Source organism: Ochotona curzoniae, unplaced genomic scaffold (genome assembly GCF_017591425.1).
Source record: "Ochotona curzoniae isolate NIBS_2020 unplaced genomic scaffold, NIBS_Ocur_1.0 contig_883, whole genome shotgun sequence".
Lineage (NCBI taxonomy): Eukaryota > Metazoa > Chordata > Mammalia > Lagomorpha > Ochotonidae > Ochotona > Ochotona curzoniae.
In genome coordinates this window covers 18,559,422-18,581,113 of record NW_024466599.1, presented here as the reverse complement: position 1 = coordinate 18,581,113, position 21,692 = coordinate 18,559,422, and the positions used below count along the sequence as shown (strand labels likewise).

Genomic DNA, 21,692 nt, shown 5'->3' with positions numbered 1-21,692 from the left:
TGTGTCAACTCCCTGTGCCCTCAGAAGGTGTGAGCACCCCGAGGTCCAGCAGCTCAGATGGGTGCTGGAAGACAGCCCTGGCGTACTGGTGCAGCAAGCGCCTCATGTAGCAGTGCCTCCAGGGCAGCAGCCCTTCCAGGAAGCCGATGTGACCGCCCCGGGCCGTGACAAGCAGTGCAAGGTGCGGGGAGAGCCGGGCTGCCTGCATGGGGAGAGCTGGGGGCCACAGAAGGAGGTCGGCTGGCCTTTCACAGGAGTCCACGCATTCCTGATATGCATCTCTTGACCCACTGTCCCCAGGTAGATCTGATTCTAGGGTCTTACCCTGGACCGGGGAGAAGGGGTCGTCAGCTGCGTTGAGGCAGAGCACAGGGGTCTGGATGGCATCTACCTTGTTTCTTGGACTTGCTGCTTGGTAGTAGGCAACACAGTCTTCGTAGCCGAAGGCCACGGATGTGTAGCGTTCATCAAACTGGCGGATTGTGCGGGCCTGCAGTAGCGGAGGGGAAACAGGCTAGGCTAGCAGGAGACTAGGAAGACAGCGGGAGACTAGTTTTGCAGGCATGGGACAAGGTATGTGTTTGAAAGCTTATACCTTTAGCACAAAATCTACATCCACTTCCTTCTCCATCACGCTTCTATTTCTGGAAAGGAGTACATAATCATTGGCTCAAGCTCTGACTGACCCAAGGCTCTCCAGCTTCTGTCTCATCTCATGTGTGACCATGAGATCACATGTGACCCAAGGGCTGGGATACTGCCATGACTACATTCCTAATCCTTACGGCTGCCCTAGCCCCTTGCCAAACTGCTACCTTTCCACAGATTGGCAGAGCCCAGCAGTGAGCGGCTGATTGAAGAGCAGTAAATTGAGTGGCATCTCCAGGGAGCGAGTGGTCTCAAAGGAATCCCAGCATGCAGACAGAGTCAGTCCTGCCACCAAGCCAGCATCCAGTCCAGTCCGTGCCAGGTAGTTCAACACCAGTACCCTACAGGATTAGACCCGAGGCCACCAAGGGCGGGAATGCAAGAGGAAGCTGGGACAGGAGGAGAGAAACAAAGGAAGACAAGGCCTCTGGGTGGACCCAGGCAACCTTTACCCTCCGAAAGAGATGCCCACAGCCAGCAGTGGGGCCTGGGGGTGGTAGTGCTTGATGTGCTTCACAACTGTCTCCAGGTCCTCAGTGTTGCTGGCACAGTAAGACCTGGGGGTCTGAGAGCAAGTAGATTAGAGGGCAGTGAGGCAGGGGCACCCAGAGCCGAGATCTCTAAAGGGAGTTGGAGGTGGGCACTCACCAGTAGTTCTTCCCCACGGCAGCCCCTGTTATTGAAGACAACGGCCCTGAAGCACACAAGGGCGTGGCTTGGTCAGGCCTGGCTTGAGATCCAGGGCCCAACAGCCCTGCCAAAGGCTAGAGCACTCTCCCCGCCAGGGTCAGGATGAATGCCCTGGGACCAGACACCACCCGTTGCCTCTGGGCTGTGCCTCCCCCATACCTATAGCCATCTGCCAAAGCCTGGCTGACCAGGTGCAGGATGTAGTTCTCCTGGCTGCTGCCAGTGATGCCAGGAAGCAACAGCACGATGGGCCGTGTGCTGGGCTTGGGGTGCTGGTTGCTGTCGGGCTCAGCCCAGTCCAGCAGTAGCTGGCCACCGTCTGGAGTTGGAAGGACTTCACTGGAGTTTGGGATGGCGAGGAGCGGGACACAGAAACACTGTCAGGGCTTCCATGAGCTACTACAAAGGTTCCTCCCTACTCTACCCACTTAGGACTGTCACGACCTCACAGTAAGGTTGGCCAGGGTGGGCTGGAGACAGAGAGGATGGAATATTTTCCAGGGTGGGCGAGGACATGCCCCTTCACATGTCCACTCCTGTGGTGCCATCAGCATGCTGAGTGGGGAGGGATGAGATGGAAGAGGAGTGGGCATCTGGCCTAGGGCTGACAGCATGGATTAGGTGGGCCCCTGCCCCATCCTGTGTCAGGATCTGTGGATTTGATTCCTGCTCCAGTTCCTGGTTCCAGATGGCAGGTAAGCCAGACCTTGGGAGACAACCATGAAGACCAAGGTAGTTCAGTCTCTGCCATTGGCATGGAAGACCTAGACTGAGTGGAGCAGCAGGTGGCAGTTCTGGTACTGTCTCTCACATAAACAGGCTTTCCCAGCCGTGTGTGGGCCCCAAGTCCTAGCTGCACCCTGCTTTGTTCTGTGCTTACCTCCAGTAAGGGACCGGGGGCCAAGTCTGCAGGAAGATCCGCAGGATGGATTGCAGCCGTCCCTCAAAGCACCAGAGGGTGGGGAAGAAGGTTTCCAGGATCACTGGACAGTGTTGCTCCAGGAAGGCCAGGAACTGGGGCCCAGCCACCAGCTGAGGCCGCTGTAACCACACAAGACAGCCTGCTCACCAAACCAGCAAGGCCCCTGGTCCCAGAGGGTGCAGTGACTGGTGGGATCCTGGAGGATTCTGCTTTGTGGTTGTGTGTTGGGGAAGAGACCTAGTATGGCCCTGCCAGGAAAGGCCAACTTACCTCTGGTATTGCAGACCAGCCATAGCCATGAACCTTAGCCCTGCAGTGTCACCCCTCAAGAACCGACCCGAGCTGGAAGCTGCCTCCTAGGCCCCTGCTGGCTGTCTGTACCACATAGCCATTTGGGAGAAAGTGGGTAGTGAACCATATTGTCTAGTGGGGCTCCTGTCCAAGGGGTGGGAGCTGTTGGAGATGGAACTGAATGAATGCAGCACCATTCAAACTGCAGCCTCGGCCTTGCAGCTGGGTGGCACATGCTCTTCGCAACACTGGCTGTGACCACTCCAGCTCCTCCTGACTGAGCTCCCTGGGTCTGTGTGTCCCTCTTGTTCCCTAATGTGCTAGCAGCTCAAGGGCTTTTTATTGCAGGCACCTGCTGCTGTCCATGCACACATGGAGGAATTTTTTTTTTTTTTTTTTTTTTGCTGGTGTTAATGCCAACTGAGGGAAAGGTAATGGACTGGATTACAGAGACAGATGAGATCAGTGGGCACCAAGCTCTGACTTTACACTTTGCTCGCTTCCTCTAGACAAAGAGCAGATGAAAGAGGGGGCCTAGCCCGAGAGAAGGCGGTGAAGGACGATGGTGCCATATGGGGTCAGGGACTTCAGGCTGAGTCCTAGAACTTGCTTTTCTATAGCTAACCCCAAGGAAGTTCCACACAAGACTTCTCTTTGGCAGGCCCGGCACTCAAATGGGCCCTGGAAAATGACTACAGAGGACTGTCACTAAGAGCCTGGACTGTAAGCCTGCAAATAACTGCTGTTGTCACTGTGCTGCATGTGGGAACTGAGCTTAGGCTACCTTGTAGGATATAAATAAAGACATGAGGCAGTGGAGTGGAATGCTGCAAGTCACACAGCAAGCAAGAGGCAAAGTAAAATTCACAATACATAGCTGGCACTGTGGCACAGCAGTTATCCACCCTCTGCAGTGTCATGTCCCATTTGGACACTGGTTCGAGTGCTGATTGTTCTACTTCTGAGCCAGCTCCCAGCTAATGCACCTTGGAAAGCAATAGAAGATGGCCTAAGTGCTTGGGCCTTTGCACTCATGTGGGAGACCTGGGAGAAGTTCCTAGCTTCTGGCTTCAGGCTGGTACAGTTCGAGCCATTGCAGTCATTTGGGAAGTGAACCAGCAGATGAAAGGTTTTTCTCCCCCTTTATAACTCTTTCAAATTAAAAAAAAAAAAAAAAAAAAAGGTCCATCATCAGGAGTACTTGCTGGCCTTTGTGAAGGGCTCCCTCCATCCTAGGCTTCCTGCCAGGCATTGTCCATGACTGCCTTCTGATGTTCCTAATATTCTGAGATACTGTGACCACCACTTCCCATTCCCCCGAGCAAACAGGTTTGTGTGCTGAGTAGCTTGCTGGAGGTCATGAACTTGCCTCAGGTAGTTAGTGTAGAGCTGCAGGTGTAAACTTGGTCTGTCTGCCTCTAGCGCCAATGAGTTCACTCACTGCTACCTTTCTTCTCACATTTTAGTTGCTGTCACCTTATCACAGCCTCCTTCAAACAGCTCAGCAGAGAACAAGGCTGCTGTTCGGGTGCTTCAATTTAAAGAAATCATGTTTCTAGACTGACACCTGAGAGCTAACAAGTACATGTCCCAGTTGTCCTGGAGTAGTTGATAAGAGTCCATTCCCACACGAGATGGTCCACACTCAGGGCCTCACCAGTGTTTGCATGCCGTGGAAGGGCTTGGGGCCCTGACTGCTACTGTGACTATTCACAACCACAGAAGAACTCCAGTGACGGACAAAGCTGCAGAGACCACTTGCCCAAACTCATGTGGAAGGTGAGGCAGAGTCCAGTGAGGTCTCCACTTTACAACACATTAAGCGAGACTTTCTTGACATATGATGCAGGCTCATGCAGAAAGCTCTGGAATCCGGGCGAGGAAACAACACTAAGCCCTCCTAGAGTCCCCATGCAAGGACCAGCACCATCAGGATTATTGTTGAACAGAGCTGCCCAGATCTGAGTTGAATGAACACAAGAAAACCTGCCTTTTCCTCAATATCTTAATGAGATATTGCATCCAAGTTGTAAGGAAAATCAAGTTCATCACAACTTCTGCAGGTCCCCTGGTCACAGTAAGCCTGGGCCACCTAGAACCCTGGTTCAGTGAGTAAGGGGGGTTACCCAGCAATCCTGACAACTTGGGGGCCCACAGGGAAGCCAATGCCTACTAAGTGATGCGATGCGGGTGGTGGTGGCGGTTTGCCATGACCCTACAGGGTCGATTCCCTGCAGTGACAGAGAAACTTAGCTTCTCACAGGAAAGGAGAGTGAAGTGCACAACCTTCGGGACACCTCCAAACTGCCTCTCCCCCGCTGCCTTTCCACACTGTGGAGGGGGGCTGCACCCTTGTGCCCCTCCCCACCAAGACCCTGCTGCCCTGGGGAGCAGGCAGCATGCAGAAGTTGTAGGGAGGCAATGAGACGAGTGGGTATCGGGGAATAAATAGCCAAGTACCCCTGGGGCGGGACACTCACTCATGCCAACTGCCCCAAATGGCTCGAGCCGGGGTCTGGAAGATGCCCCATTGCATCAGAGTATGCCAACCCCGCTGGCCAGAAACCTGGACTCGCACCCACCTGCTGCACACATGCCCAGTAGTAGCCCAAGTAGAGGGCAACGCCAAGAGCCAAGAGTAGAACGAAAGTGTCTATCCAGGTGCCGCTGTTTAGGCTCAGGAGGGTGCTCAGCATCTTGGGGTTCCGGCTGCCCGGTGTGCGGCAGCTCCAGCCAGATGACTTTGACTACTGGGCCGGCAGGTGCGCAGAGGCCCCTCCCGTTACCGCCATTGGGTCTCCCGCAGGTCCCGCCTCCGCCGCCGGCGGTTGCGAGCCCCGCCCACCGCCCTTGCCTTGCCGCTGGGGCGACTGGAAGCGGCGCGGGGAGATCTAGGACCCCCGGAGATGTGGTCAGATCTGGGCCCGTAAGTGAGCCCCATGACCGGCAATGGCTTCCCACCGCTTCCCCGCGCCACCCCACTTTCCCTTTGGCAGTTACCAGCGCTGCAGCCCTGAACTGGTGGCCCTGCTGCCAAACCGCGGGGCGGAGCTTGCCCAGCGCCTCGTTCCACAAACTCTCCACCTGCCATGCCCTGGGCAAGTAGCCTGGTCAGAATCCTCTAGTCACTCAGGCCGTCACAGGTCCCAGCCACAACTGTGCTGAGTTTCTACTCTGGTCTATGCAATGGCCACTCACTGGGACCCTTACTGTCCAATGGTGTACCTCAAGCTGTCACACACACCCTGCATTCAGCTGCCTTGTAGGCAGCAACACCACCTCCCGCCACCACCACCCCTGTCCCCCCGGCCCCCGAGTTATCTAAGGCAGTTTCCTCAGTACGCACCCACTTGCCCCAGTGCTTGATAGAGACAACCCCTAGGGACCCTGTCTCTGCCTTCCCTGGGAAATGGAAACAGTGGTGTGAGAGCTGTCACACAGTGCCCAGGCCCACCTCCCTCTAGGGAGTCTAGCTGAGAGCCGTGATATCAATGTAATGAAGAAGGCTGTCAGGGATCCAAGGGTACCTTGGCCAGAACCCTTCCCTGGATGTGGCGGTAGACGAGGGATGAAGCAGCTGCTGGAGGAACCTCGCACAAATCCGGGTAGAGAAAGGGCAGAAGCACTGATGGGAATCTCCCAGGCCAGCAGCAGGCAGGAAGGCACGATAAGCAGAAGCCCACAGGTCCAAAAGAGGGGCGGAGGACATGTGGTGCAGCTGGATGCTGAACGGTCAGGGCCCGGTGGTACTGAGTTGGTCCCTAGGGCACAGGAAGGCCTCCAAGGGTTGGCTGCTGCAGGAATGGGGCTGTGAGGTAGTGTAGGAGAATCCTTCCGGCTGTGGACAGAATGGGCTTGGGAGGGTGGCAGATGGAAGCAGGGTGGTAGGCTAGGAAGCTGCTGGCAGACCCCGGGCAGGGCAGATGACCACCTAAATTGGAGGACAGCCCCACAAGGTGTGACGGTCTCCAAGGCAGGAGGCAGAACTCAGGGGACTTGGTACTATTGGTTGGAGGTTGGGGGAGGGTGTGGAAGAGCATGGAGGACTCCAGGTTTCTGATTACATAGATGTCCCAGGGAGAGGAGATCCGAGAATGGCGCCTTCAGAGAGATTCTGGGTTTTCCCAGCACCTGCAGTTATGTTTGGCACCTCCTTAGCACAGGGCCACATGAATGGCCAAAACTGTTTACCTCTGCCCACCACCCAGAGCTGAGACTCTGAGCCCATTCCCTGAACTCTCACTTGCCAAGCCCACATTCCTTTCCCTCCCTACACACACACACCTGCCCCCGACAATCCACCTAGGGCCAGGTAGGTACAGGCAACCAGGGACAGCACACCTAAGTCTAACCCAGCAGTCCAAGTAATCAGATCTAAACTTTCCCTGCCCTGCCTTGCTTTAACTGAGAGATCTCTGGTTCTGCCTACTGCACCCTCCAGCCTCTCTCCTCCTCCTGCTCCTTCTTCTCTCTCTCTCTCTCACACACACATACACCTTACCCCAGCCCCACCAACTGCCTCTGTCCTCTGACACTCACACACATGTCTTCCCATACAGTGCACACCAGCTGGCGACACGTGCTCCAGCCATGCAGAAGCCAGGGCAAGGCTGAAGCAGTGATGCAGGAGTGTGGTGTGCCCTTGAAGCTGAGCCTCAGGCCAACACAGCAGTGGTGCTCACCCAGAGGCCAGGGGAGTCATTGGACAAGTCCTCACAGCTCCCCCAGGTGACCATGGTGGAGATCAGAGTCAAGTTCCTGCACATCCTTCGTGGCTTGACGTGAACCGCTGTCCACCCAGAAGATGTTATCTCCAGGGGATGGGGTCCAGGTCCTTTGGCCCCAGGATTGGATAATGGTTTTCATGAGTAGCTGTCAAGTGCATTCTCCCCCAGGTTAATGGGCACTGAGACCCAACTTTCCACTTATTCTGCCCGCTTCTTCTGGGCTGACAGCAGGAAAAGGATGAAAGAAGAGGATACCATATGAGACTGGAGACCTCCAGCGGAGCCCTAGAACTTACCTTTCCGTAGGTGGCGATGCCTGACTCCTGTCTCTTCTGCAGCTCCTATTCTTACATGGGCCCTGGGCAACATGCTCCTCTAGGGATGCCAAGTGGACAGTGTGGCTGTCAGGGAGGTCACTTAGAGACCAAGAGCTCCCAAGGCCCAACTGCCCTGGGGGAAGCAGGCAGGATGTAGAGGCTGTAGGGAGGCGGTGAAGGGAGTGGGCGATTAGGTGCTAATAGCCAAGTGCCCCTGGAGCAGGGAACTCACTGGAGCAGGGCTTGGAAGGTGCTTCCTGCACCCAAACCTAGCAGAGCCTTCACCTGCATCCACCTGCAGCACAGAGCACCAGTATTAGCCTAAGGAGCGGGCAGAGCCAAGGGCAGATTGGGCTCCATCCAAGTGTGCTGGAGGTCCAGAAAGGAGATCCCAGCTGCCAGGCTCTGGGCAGGCTGCAGTCACCTGGGAACCCTGACCCCTAGGCCCACAGGCCTGCGCACTTCAGCAGTTTCTGGCCTGGGGAACTGCCCACCTCTGCTGCCTCTGTAGCCCTGGGGGTTGTAGAAGCAGTGGCCTGCTGGGACGGGATGTCTTGGCAGAGCTATTCATGCTGCTCCTCGCCCACTGCCTCCCCTCCGTGATTAAAAGCCAAGGAGCCTGATAGCTTTTTTGTCACAAACCCAAAACACCAGTCACAGTAAGTGAGCCACACAAGAGATCTTTATTTAGGCAGGGGAGGTAGCTGTGAGGCAGGGAGAAAGCTGGAGCAGAGAGAGACACACACACAGAGAGAAGAGCAGAGGAAAGAGAGCAGAGAGAAGAGGAGAGAAAGAGAGGAGCAGAGCATAGCACAGCAGAGGATGAGGAGAGCAGAGAGAGACAGAAAGCACGAGAAGAGAGTCTGACAGGCTGCTCCCTAACGGGAGATAGCCTGGAACCACTTCCACATGGCAGGGTGACCCATATGAGGGAAATGGCTGCCCAGGGTACACAGCAGTGGCTTTTATGCAATTTAGGTGTGGAGGATGAGGGAGGCAGCAGCTCCTCAGTTTGCGCATGCTTGTGGCAATGACATGTCACCATGGTGGGTGTTGATCTTCTGCACTGACTCAGCCTTGGAAACAATTCTGCATGAGAGTGTCTGCTTGACCTCAGCGAAGATGGCATGCAGGCTAGCGAAGCTCTCCTCTGTTGTTTGCGGCCAGAGGGAGGCAGGAAGGAGCGACAGCACCAGGATTCAGGGGGCTGCTTGGTGGTCCAGGGTTACCAGGTGTTCCTGGCTCGTGATAAGTTTCCTTGTGCTTTGGTGCAGTGAGCTCCTTCAGGAATCATCTTTTCAGCCTAACATTCCTGCCTTTTGTTGTATGGTATTGGTCAGAGGGGAACTGTCATGAGAAGGGTTAGGCTAGAACGTTAATGAGTAGAGGTTTGTATTGGCCCAGGAAGAGTTGGTGAAAAGATTTTCTAGTGAGGCCTTGAGAAACAGGATATAAGCAGAAGAAACAAAATAGTACGTGTGGTTATGGCCAAGAAAAATGCTCGTGCTCATATTGTGTGTACATTCTAGTAAGGGATGAAGACAGTCTGGCCTCCCTCTAGTCCTGTGCGCCCTCAATCCCTCCCTCCACTTATGGCGAAGCAGGGGCCTGCAGTAAGCCAGGGCTCCAGTAGAAGGTGGCCTTGAGGGCTACAGTGACAGCTAGCAGAAACTGCTTTTGAGGTTTTACATGTATGGGTACTCGAGCTTTAGGTCTGGAGGAGACCTATCTAACACAGCTTAAATACACGAGGTCCCAGAGGACAGAGGCAATAGGCTACCCAGGAAAGCTCTGCTGCTGCCGAAATCCAGAAGTTTCTATGGAGAAGTGAACAGAAGTTGACAGGAGGGATGTGATAATTAGATGGGTGTTAAGACCTGGCCAGGTGTATGTATGGCCCAGGACCTTTTATCTCTTTATGTGGAGGTACTAGAAGAGACATCGTAAAAGAGATGGCCTAAATAGGAGGCTAGTACAGAGCAGATGGTGTTTCTAGATGGAAACACACAGCTTCACCTGTGAGATTGTTGACCCTAGGCCATCCCCTTTATGGTTGCTTTGGAAGCTGGGCAGAGTGAAGGGATCTCTAGCTTGTGGCCTACCATGGTCCCAACCTAGGAGTCCTCTGACCCCCAGAGCAGTTCCATTTCTGGTGACCTGGCTCTTGGCAGAGCTGACAGGGTTCTTTGAAAGCTGCTTCTATCATGGGCAGATGTTTGCCTCATCTTCCGGCTTCCCACATTACAACCAGGTGCTACCTGAGGGTGAACTGGCCTTGTTGGGTCTCCTTGAGAGCAAGTTACTGCATAAAGCCACATGAATGGGTCTCCTGCTGCCTAGTTCACCCCTCTTCCTCTGGGCAGCTGGTAAAGCAGACCACAGAAGCAGCCTTTGGGATGTTAGTCAAAGGGATGTTTTATTTTATCTTTAAATCCTTAATGGACTGAGTTAGCAATTTGTAGTCACAGGTACATTCTGAGAGGTTTTTTTACAGTAAGATAAGGTGATGGCCATGAAAAGATGGTTAGGCTCCTTAGTCTTATAAGTTAGTCGTTTCCTTTATAAGGTCTGGAGATTAAACTGTACAGCCTGAGAGTCTTAGAATTGTAGAAAGAAAGTCAAGGAGACACGAAGAAAGGAGTCAGGGTCAGTCTAACAGGACCTCTGACCCCGCTGCCATCTTCCTCAAACTCCTGCTGAGGCCAGTCCTGCCCAACAGCCTGCTACCAGCGTGGTGTGTTTGGACCCAGTGCCACAAAATGTCCCACCCTGTGTGATTTTGTAGTCACAGTTGTAGAGCCTGGGAATTCCCAGACCCAGATACCAGGAGGTCTGGGATACAGGTGCACTCACATACTCACATGGAGGGAGAGATGGAGAGGAAAGAGGGCCAGGGGGCAGACACGCTCTGAGTTGAAGCCACTAGACTCCATTTTCACTTCATCTCTCTCTTTAAATATATATATATATTTATTTATTTATTTATTGGGGGGGGGTGCATGGCATGGTAACCCAGTGGCTAAATCTTCATCTTGCACATGTCAGGATCTCATACAGGCACCGGCTCATGTCCCGGCTGCTCCACTTCCCATCTGGCTCCCTACTTGTGGCCTGGGAAAGCAGTTGAGGATGGCCCAGAGTCTTGGGACCCTGCCCCCACATGAGAGACCTGAAGAAGGCTCCTGGCTCCTAGCTTCATATCAGCTCAACTCTGGCTGTTGTAGCCACTTGGGGAGTGAACAACCAAATGGAAGAACTCCCTGTTTGTCTCTCCTCTCTAACTTTGTCTTTCCAATAAAAATAAATAAAATTTTAAAAATGCTTCTTTTTATTTAGAAGGCAGAGTTACACAGAGAGAAGAACAGAGAAATAGAGATCTTCCACCCCTGGTTCACTCCCCAGATGGCCACAGTTGCCAGAACTGAGTCAATCTGAAGCCAGGGTCTCCCTGGCTCTTCTCCTGGGTCTCCCACTTGGGTGCAGGGACCTGACGACTTAAGCCATTTTTCATTGCTTTCCAAGGCACATTAACAGGGAGCCAGACTGGAAGTGGAGCAGCTAGGACTTGAACCGGTGCCCATGTGGGATGCTGGTGCCACAGGTGGAGGCCCAACCTACCATGTCACTTCATGGCACTAACCCCAACTTCGTCTTAATTGTGTCTTCAGAGCCCCTGTTCTTGCCAAATAAACTCTGCTGTGCAGTGCAGGGGTTAGGACTTGCAGATGTGGGTGTGGAGGGTCTTGGAAGGCATCTATTGCCCAGCCTGGCCCCAGGCCAGCCCCTCACCCCTGCATCAACAGTGGAGGAGCTGGCACATGCCATTGTGCTGGATGTAGACAGAAGAGACAAGAATCAGCCCGGTGTGGCCTGAGGGTTGGGCTGCAGGAGCTTAAAAAGGAAAAAAAAAAAGGACTTGTAGATGTGAATCTGTGGAGGACAAAAGTGATCACATGGACCTGACGCAATAGCATAACGGTTAAGATCCTCGCCTTGAATGCGCCAGGATCCCATATGGGCGCCGATTCTAATTCTGGTAGCTCCACTTCCCATCCAGCTCCCTGCCTGTGGCCTGGGAGGGCAGTCGAGGATGGCCCAAAGCTTTGGGAACCTGCACCCGTGTGGGAGACCCAGAAAGAAGTTCCTGGCTTCTGGCTTCGGATCGGCGCAGCACCTGCTGCTGTGGCCACTTGGGGAATGAATCATCGGATGGAAGATCTTCCTCTCTGTCTCTCCTCCTCTCTGTATATTTGCCTTTCCAATAAAATAAATAAATCTTATAAAAGAAAAAAAAAGTCACCCCACAACTGATAGTGGTGGGAGCTGTGGGACCCTGAGTGGGCAGTGAGGGAGGGTCCCGAGGATGCCAGGCCATCGATGTTGTCCTCAGGGGGATAGGGTAGAGATGGGCTTGTGGCCACAGGGCTGGGTGCCTGTGCAAGCAGAGAGGCAGAGGGCAGAGCTGTAGTGGGGAAGGCATTCAAAGAGCAGTGAGTATCCCCTGGTGGAAGGCCTGGCCATGGAGATAAAGGCAAGTGTCACCCTGCTTGGGCTACCAAGCTGTAGCCACACAGGTGCTACACAGAATGCCAATGGAGAGCTGGCACCAAGGCCCTCGAGGCAATGGCTCCTCCTGAGCCATCCTGCCTCACCATCCCCTCCCACAGAGCCAGTGTGTAGTGCTGGGCTCAGTCATGGCCCTCCATGTATCTCTCCCTGGCAACCAGCAGTGACAGCTCAGTCACTGGGCATCCCTGATGACTTGACAGAACCGGGGTGGGCTTGTGAGGGCAGCTGCCACACACGGGCCATGCCCTCACAAGCCCACACTGTCCCACAGGACTCTGCCACACAAAACACCCTGTGCCACCTATGCCACAATTCCACACACACACACAACTGCACTGGCCCAGACCAACAGTGAGCTCCATTCTGTCTGGCAGCCACATCTGGACCCCCACAGCAGAGTTCAACGTGCTCCTCATCCATGCACTTCAGTCCCTCCATCTGCCCGTTGCCCCTAAGACACATAGATACCCAGAGAAAGACACAAAGATGTGCAGAGCACACAGCCACATACATACATGGAGATATCCCCCACATATACATGTCGGGAGATACCCAGACACACACACCTAGACACACATATACACACAGAGATACTCAGACAGACACACATACACATAGAGATATCCAGACACACACATATATATGGAGATACATGTATGCGTATATACATGGAGAAAAACACACACACATAGAAAGAGCTGCCTAGACGCACATATATATCCACGGAGATACCCAGACACACATGTATATGCATACATGGAGATACACACATACATATACAGAAATACTCAGATATATACATACATGAAGACACATATATGCACATATATGGAGATGCCCGGATACACATACATATACATACACAGATACCCAGACAGACACACATATGGAGAGATGCACACATATATACAGAGCGACAATATCCAGACACACATAGATACCCAGAAAAAGAACAAGAGGCTACAAGGGCACACGCACATACATGGATATACACGGACACACTCACATGCATACACACACATGGGAATAAACATACACACAGGTATCCAGAAAAACACAGAGACAGACAGGCACTCCACATACATGGAGCTGACCACACACACAGAGAGACACAGAAACATACAAGGACACACTCACGCAGATACAGAGGGGAACACATGGAGATACCCAGACATACACACACACAATCAGGGACACACACAAACACACACGGAAATAAATAGACATGCACACAGATACCCAGAAAAAACACAGAGACAGACAGGGGCACACGTAGGCATGGAAATCCAGAGACCCCTGTAAGACACACACAGTAAGAATCAGGAATATATATGCACAGAGATAACCGGACATGCACACACACGCAAACAAGGCACAAATACCCAGAGAAACACAGCAGAGACATACAGGGTTACAGACATGCATGACAATAAAATCAGGGACACACACTCAGATACCCTGAGCAACAGACACACAGGGAGCGCACCCGCGCGCACACACACACACACATCCATGGAGCTACCCAGCTACACGCAGATACACACATCCCTCCCTCCAGGCGACCTGGGATGGCGGGGCGGTGCCCTGCCCGAACTGACTGGCGCTGGCTCCGACTCTGCCCGGGCCAGGGCGGCGGCTCCTGCGGCGGGCGACGTGGAGCGGCCACGTGGAGCCGCCGAGGGGAGGGCGGGCGGCCACAGCGCCCGCGGCGCTGCAGCCCCAGAGCGGCCACGAAGCTGTAGCCCCAGACAGGCACAGGCGCCACCTCAGCAGGTGGGTTGGACCCCGCCCCGGGACCCAGCTCAAGATAGGGAGCGGATGCGGTGGTCCCCGAGCCCCTAGCAATCACGGCCGACCTGGTTGTTTCTGGCGGGGATCCAGAGCGCAGTCCCTCTGCATCCCTGCAGCTGGAGAAGGCCCTCTGGGCACCCTGGGCACTACCTTATACCTGCAGGTAGGTAGGAGGTCGGGCTGGGAGGCGAGCTCTGGGGCTCCCGGATTGGATGATGGGACCCCCCCGCACCCCCCCCCCCGCGCGCAGATGCCCTTTTCGGAGTGACCCTGGGGGGCGGTCGGTAAAAGTGGAAAAGTGTAAGGATGGTGAGGAGGGCCTGGAAGCGCTGGCCTGGAGAGCCGTGGGTCTCCACTGGGGGGATGTGAGGGCTGCGGGGATGGGGGCGGCACAAGAGGGGGAAATCAAAGCAGAGGATTCGGTCCCTGGGGACTTGCCACCAGCCAGACTTCGGGGAGGGGACTAGATGCCGAGTGCCATGTGGGGTTCCTGTGCAGGAGAAATTCAAATTCAAACGGGTACCTGCCATATCCCTGGTGTCTGAATCACTCCAGGAGTCTGTAAGCCATCAGCTGCCTGTCACCTCACTGCACTTGCTCCCCAGCCCCTTTCAGATAGATAGCTTCTGAGATTCTTATTTTGAAAAGGAAGGTCCCAGAGCTCAGAGAGGTTGAAACACTTCACCCAGCTCACCCAGCGCTGTTGGAGGCAGGATTTCCTCAGAGGGCTCATCCTGAGGCTGGTTGATCTCCCAGGTGCTACCGTAGGGCTTAGAGGAATCGGCTGAAGGGACGTGGCAAAGGCCTGAGTGTGCGTAATGAATAACTCAGTTGGATGAGTCACAACAGTTACCGTTACAGTGGTTTTCGTGTGTTTATTAGGGTCATTATGTCTACGCACATTTAATTATAGGAAATCATTTGGACATGTTTATTTGACAGCCAAGCATGGGTTCAATGATTGCTTTATTTATTTATTTATTTGATGCAGCAACAGCTTTTGTAAAGGCCTAGAAAGATGTGTGAACAAGCCACCCTGAGCCAACCTGATCCCATCTTGTATGAGGTGCTTTAGGCAGGGGAGGTGGGTAAGTGTTGCAGTTGGAAACATTCCTTAAGTAAACATGATGCATGCCATTATTTAAATTTAAAAAATGGGTTTTTTTTTTTGAGAGAACAATCTCCCATTCTCTGGTTCATGCTCCAAATGGCCCTGCTAGCCAAGGCTAGTCCACACCAAAGCTGGGAGCCAGGAACTCAACCTGGGCCTCTCTGTGGGTGTCAGGAACCCAACCACCTGTGCGTGAGCAGCAAGCTGGGATTGGAAACGGACCCAGGGCTCATACCCGTGTTCAGGGAGGTTAAGTCACCTTCCTAGGTCACGCGGCAGTGTCCGAGTGCCCCACTCCCAGTGTGCTGCTGTGGAGCTGGGAGAAATCAGAGGCTGAAGGGGCATCACAAGTATATGTGTGTGCCCGTGCACACGTATGTGTGTTGGGAGTTGAAATGGGATGTGGGCATACCACACAGTGTCCCAACCGCTATACTAAATGCCTGCCCCAATGTAAAGTTGTGAAATCAACTACAACTGAATGCCACGGTAGCCAGGAGACCCATGATACTCCAGGTTGGTGATGGACCAAGTGACAAGTATTGTAGGGGACTCCAGCAGCATCTGTGTTTGATGCAGTGAGTCAGTGCAGTGAAATAAGGGAGGAGGGCCCACGTGAGGACACTGGACTGTGACAATAAGGGAGCTGTGGATGGTTTTGAAGTAGTGATGTTCTGATGAAGAAAGGTTTCTCTGATGTGGGTGTGGAGATGCTGCTACGGGGGGCACCATTTTGGCACAGCAAGTTAAGCCTCAGCTTGTGGTGCCAGCATCCCATCTCAGAGTGCTGCTTTGAGTTCTTGCTCCTCTGCTTCCAACCCAGCTTCCTACTGGTGCACTGGGGAAAACAAGTAAGAATGACCAAGTCCTTGGGTTCCTGCCACCCACGTGACTTAATGGAGTTCCTGTCTCCTGGTTTGAACCTGGCCCAACCCTGGCTGTTGCAGCCAATCGGGGAATGAGCCAGAAGATGGAGGATCTTTTTCTTTCTCTCCCATTGTCACTCAAATACATAAATTGATTTTTTTTTTTTAAGAAAAAGGCTACGATGTTAGTTTGCACAAAAACTATTTCATTAGCCAAGCAGTTTTCACAGTTATTCTGTGAGATGACTATTATTATTATCTTACTGTGCAGATAAGGCAGGGATAATTAACTTAGCCAAGGTCACAGGGACAGTCCATGGTGGAGCTGGGGTTTGAAAGTCGGTCGGGCTGGTTCCAAAGCTCTGTTCCAAGTCCTCTATGCCAAGTCACCCGGAGGAGGGATCCTGGGCACAGCAGGAGGAGATGTGGGGTAAGGCACGTGGACAGAGGACAGGGCAGGCTGGGCAGAGTACACAGAGCCTGATACAGCCTTGACTTCAGTGACTTCGAGCTTCAAGTCAGTGCCTGCAGAGCACTGGACAAAGAGAGAAGGGTCCCTGTGTGCCTGCGCTGCTCACACACTCACAGAGAGCCCAGCCCTTCCAGGGGTCTGTGTTCAGTTGCTTGGGCAACCTACCAAACCACCTCAACCACATAGTGGCTTGCTGAGATTAACCTTGACTTAGCTCGTGAGTGTCTTCTGGCAAGGGTTATACACGCAAGCGTATTTCTGCTCCAGTCTTCTTCTTTGGTGGTTCAGGATTCCAAACACACACGTGTGCATGCCCAGAGAGGAAGCTGGGGAGAGGGACATGGAGCAAGAGACAGAGCAAGTGCAGCTCTGTCATTTTTGACCTGTACCTGGGAGTCACATTGCATCATTCCAGCAGTGTCACAAGAGACACATCACGAAGTCCACATCATGCACTAGGGAAAGCTGATTAGACTCCAGGCTTTGTGGGAAGAAATGTCAATGGTCGCATAGAGCTACAGTTGGCCAGTGAGTGAGCAGGAGCCTGGGTGTGCCTCCCCTTCACGCCGGAGCTGCCGCCACCAGGGATGCCTTCTCCGGAGTTCACAGGCGTCCTGTTGTAAAAGACATCTGTTTCTTCATCCACCTGCGGGTGGGTGATAAGCCCCTAAGCCTGGGTAATATACTATGACAGCTCTGAGGGATTGCAGCTACTCCAGTGGCTCCTGCAGGCCTAGATCTTGGTAGGAAACAGATGGAGGAGAAAGCAGGTTGAGCAGAGCCAGGTGGGCAGGCCAGCAGGTGGATGAGCGCAAAGCTGCTGCGGAGCAGCCGATGAAGTTGCAGAAGGGAAAGTGCCTGCTTGTGTCTCACAGGCATGCCCTCCCCCAGTCTCTCATGCCTCCCCCACACTTCCCTGGCTCAGGGGATGACCCAGAAACAGAAAAGTCACCAGGAGGGTTCGAGGGTGGGCCTGAGGTCAGGGCCCCGCCCTGAAATGTAAGGCGCCCTCAGCTATTTCTTAGCAACTCTGTCCTGCTCTTAATCATCTCAACATGAGCATCTTTCCCCTACTTAAATGTCTGCAGGCTTTATGGGGGAAAGACAGCATGTAATTCCAACTTAATCTCACTACTTACAGGTAAGGCTGTGCCTTGTACAGAGTGGTGCTCAGTGAATATTTCAACAATGAGTAGAATGTGTGTTAGTTATTTAAAACGGTTTAGAGTTCTAGTTCATAGGATATTACGATATTTTACACACAGCTAATTCCCACAACCTGGTTCTTTACCCACCAGCCGCAATGAGGTATCTTAGGAGGTGTATTCCAGCGGGGCAGAGAAAGGGGAAGGGGAAGAGGGGAACGGAGGCCAGAAGGAGGAGAGAGGGGAAGAGCAAAGAAGAGAAAGAGAGCCACACCTGGGGGCCTTTTTGTCTGCCAGGTGTGGGGGGTGGGGGCTGGGAGGGATTGAGGGCAGGCCCCAGGGGATTGGTGCCTGCAGGTGAATGCTTAAGGATGATTGGTGATGGGTGGGGTTGGGGAAGGGGCTGGAAGATTGGGGGTGGGATTCTCAGGTGGAGTGCCAGATTACATCTGATTGGTGGATGGCTAGACGGGCAGGAATTTCGTGAGCCGTGAGGAAGAAGAAATGGCGCCAGGTCCAGGGTGGGATATTGGAATAACTCCTTACAATATGGACTTAATTTACACTTGCTTTTCACATGCATGTGTGCCATTTTGTATCAGGGTGTCCAGCCCAGGGTCTACAACCTTCTGGAATTCTCAATTGAGTCTCGTAGCCAGCTGGGCCTCAGCCATTCTGCACTCCTTCTTTCACCTTAGAGACTGAAATCTCAGCTGGCCACTCTCCCAACTCCACTCAAATATTTTTTTTCCTTCTTTTTTGTACCAGTAAACTCTGCAAGACAAATAGGTTGAGCCTGCCCTGGGGCAATCCCTGGCTTCCTGGCCAGGCTCCCCGCTGACTGGGCCCTCCCCACCCCACCCCCTACTCTCGAACCGTCCTGGAGAGGAGCCATGGGAGTCTTTGCAAGTCTCAACTTTCCATCTGGTGCCCATGGGGCTTCTAATGGGATTTCTTCCTTCACGGCCTCAGAGAGGCCCAGGTGGGGATGAGCTCGCCACCCCGCCCCCTACCCCCAGCTGCAGAGCCACACAGCTGTTGCATTCCTCTCTGTCCTCTCATTTGTCTCCTTGAACTTGATTTAGGAGGTCTCCTGATACAGGCATCTGAATTTTTGACCTACTCAAACCCACCCGCTTTCTTCTTTAAAATATGGGAGTTTGGAATATTTATTATTTTTAGGAACTCTGCAGATAGCAAAGATTAGATCCGGAGCTGTGTTTCTTTGACTAATATTCATAGCACAGCTGTACGTATCTGTATAATTTCATTTCCGTTTGTGTCCTTGGGCCAATTCCCAAGCTGACATTGTTGGGTCAGTTTTACAGCAATGGATGCACATCTGCAGATCAGTGCAGGCTCATTGTTCTGCAGGCAAGAGAGGTTAACGCTGACTTGATGTCTGCAGGGGTTACAGCACGGCCCAAGTTTGCGAGTTCTTCTTGCATTTGTTTTGCCTTTATGTTTTTCTAAAAATTGGCCATCTCTTCTAAGTTTTCAGATCTCTGCTGTTTCTTTTTTTTGAAAAGCAGAGAGACAGGGGAAATAGGTAGCTGGAGAGCAAAAGCAAGTGAAGAAGAGATATCTTTATCCCCAGATGCCTGCAACAGCCAGACCGAAGTCAGGAGACTGGAACTCCATTCGGGTCTCCCATGTGGGCGCAGGGGCCTAAATAACTGAACCACCAACTGCTTCCAGGGTGTGCGTAGGTAGAAAACTAGAAGCAAAAGGGTCAGATTTGTCTGTGTTACTGGTCTTTATAAAATAATAAACTCAATGGTGATTGTATAATTTCTTCGATTTTTAATCCATTTCTCAAATCTCTGTTTTACTAGTTTGTTGAGCTGGAAGTGTACCTCCTTAACTCCTAGACATTTTCTAATGTAAATGTCTTAGTATACGCGCTGCCAAAGTGAGTGCCTAATATAATCTTAAGAAAGGTTTATCCAGAGCCTGGCCTGATAGCCTAATGGTTAAATTCTTACCCTGTGTGTACCAGGATCCCATTTGGGCACTAGTTCATGTTCTGGCAGCCCCACTTCCCATCCAGCTCCCTGCTTGTGGCCTGAGAAAGCAGTCAAGAACGGCCCAAAGCCTTGGGACCCTGCACCCACGTGGGTGGGAGACCTGGAAGAGGCTCCTGGCTCCTGGCTTCGGATCATCTTGGCTCAATGCGCCACTTGGGGAGTGAACCTGTGGACAGAAGTGCTTTTCTCTCTGTCTCTCCTCTCTGTAAATCTGCCTTTCTGATAAAAATAAATACATCTTAGAAAGAAAAGAAAAGAAGAAGGGAGCTAGAAGGGAAGCAGGGCTGCTGGGATTAGAACCGGCGCCCATATGGGATCCCAGGTGTGCAAGGCGAGGACCTTAACCACTGCGCCACGGCACCAGGCCTGAACTATCCCTTTTTTAAAAATGTATTTTGGGCCCAGCGCGGTGGCGCAAGTGGTTAAGGTCCTTGCCTTGCATGCCCCGGATCCCATATGGGTGCCAGTTCTATCCCGGCAGCTCCACTTCCCTTCCAGCTCCCTGCCTGTGGCCTGGGAAAGCAGTCAAGGACGGCCCAAAGCCTTGGGACCCTGCACCCGTGTGGGAGACCCGGAAGAGTCTCCTGGCTTCGGATCGCACAGCACTGGCCATTGCGCTCACTTGGGGAGTGAATCATGGGACGGAAGATCTTCCTCTCTGTCTCTCCTCTCTGTATATGCGCCTTTCCAATAAAAAAATAATGAAAATAAATCTTTAAAAAAATAAATTAATAAAATAAAAATGTATTTTTATTTGAAAAGCAGAGTTAAAGGGAGTAGAGATACAGAGAGATTTTCCATCTGCTAGTTCAATCCCAAATGACCATAACAGGCAGAGCTGGGCTGGTCAGAAGCCAGGAGCTAGTAGCCTGTTTTGGGTCTCCAAGTGGGCATAGAGACCCAGGGACTTGGGCCGCACTCCAGTGCTTTTCCAGGCCATCAGCAGAGAACTGGATTGGAAGTAGAGCGGCTGCAACTCAAACTGGCACCAAAGGGAATGCTGATGCTGCAGGCCGAGGTTTAGCGTGCTACATCATGGTGCTGTTTCCAGCCCTTGCACTTTTAAAACCAATTTTCTCTTTCTATAAAGTATATCTGGGTCTTCAGCTTCACTTGGACATATTTTTAAAGATTTATTTTTATTGAAAAGTTAGATATACAGACAGGAGGAGAAACAGAGAAGGAAGATCTTCCAACTGCAATGGCTGGAGCTGAGCCAGTCTGAAGCCAGGAAAGAGCTTCTTCCGGGTCTTCCATCTGGGTGCAGGATACCAAGGCTTTGGGCTATTCTCGACTGCTTTCCCAGGCAACAAGTAGGGAGCTGGATGGGAAGCGGGCTGCCGGGATTAGAACTGGTGCCCATATGGGATCCCGGCACATTCAAACCAAGGGCTTCAGATGCTAGGCTACTGTGCCGGGCCCTACACTTGGACATTTTGGAAGTTATTTCTTTCTCAGAGTTTCAAGCTTACCTGTAACTTTACAAACCATATTAAACATATGTGTTTTCTATCTTGTGTGTGCTAATTCTGGTACTTTAGCTTTTGCAAGTCTGGTTTTGCCGGCTGCTATGGTATTTCTGCTTGCTTCCGTGTGCACCTGGGACTCCTCAGCTGGGTGTTCACACTTCGCCAGCGGGACTTCTGTGGATTGGAGTTGGGTTCTTCTAGAGAAGATGTGTTAGGTTTGTCCCTGTCACCCGGGGTCACCACCAACTAAGTATCCCTTTATATAAATTGTCTGCTGTTATTTCTGTAAACCACAGGGTGACCCAAACTCAGGCCTCACTCCTCTGCCCCCCAACCCCTCACAGCAGAGCAAGCTTGTTACAATTCTGGGGAAGTTTTTTGTCTCCCTCCGATCCAGTAGCAAAGTCAAGATAAGGCAAGATTCTTTGCCGTCTTTCTCTGTGGCCACATTTTTGTTCACCCTCTTGTGTGGACTGCTTATTGGTCCCCCTCTTCCCACTGGGGGGACCTGGGTCTTCCCTATGGCACCCTCTATTCCACGCAATACTTTGCTAGCTCAAGTTTACCTGAGGGTGGCCTGGCAGCTACTCCCACAGCGAAAGTCAATGTCAAGTTCATCTTTTGCCCAGATTACTGTTTGCATAGTC

General features: G+C 52.6%; 1 protein-coding gene across 1 annotated transcript; it reads right to left on the bottom strand.

Moving 5' to 3' along the window:
- Positions 1–4: 4 nt before the first annotated feature.
- On the bottom strand, positions 5–5,247 carry ABHD1 (abhydrolase domain containing 1). The gene is made up of 9 exons (XM_040992742.1): positions 5,134–5,247; positions 2,219–2,379; positions 1,498–1,677; positions 1,297–1,342; positions 1,101–1,213; positions 816–989; positions 596–644; positions 325–490; positions 5–216 (listed from the first exon to the last, which is right to left on the bottom strand). Exons 1-9 carry the CDS (start codon positions 5,245–5,247, stop codon positions 5–7), a joined length of 1,215 nt encoding a protein of 404 aa, XP_040848676.1.
- Positions 5,248–21,692: the final 16,445 nt, after the last annotated feature.

Excerpts from the sequence above, each read along its gene's own strand:
- ABHD1 (XM_040992742.1), bottom strand. The coding sequence starts at position 5,247 with ATGCTGAGCACCCTCCTGAGCCTAAACAGCGGCACCTGGATAGACACT. Across the intron at positions 1,343-1,497 it reads GCTTTGGCAGATGGCTATAG|GGCCGTTGTCTTCAATAACA; the intron begins GTATGGGGGAGG and ends TGTGTGCTTCAG. Across the intron at positions 1,214-1,296 it reads GCCGTGGGGAAGAACTACTG|ACCCCCAGGTCTTACTGTGC; the intron begins GTGAGTGCCCAC and ends ACTTGCTCTCAG.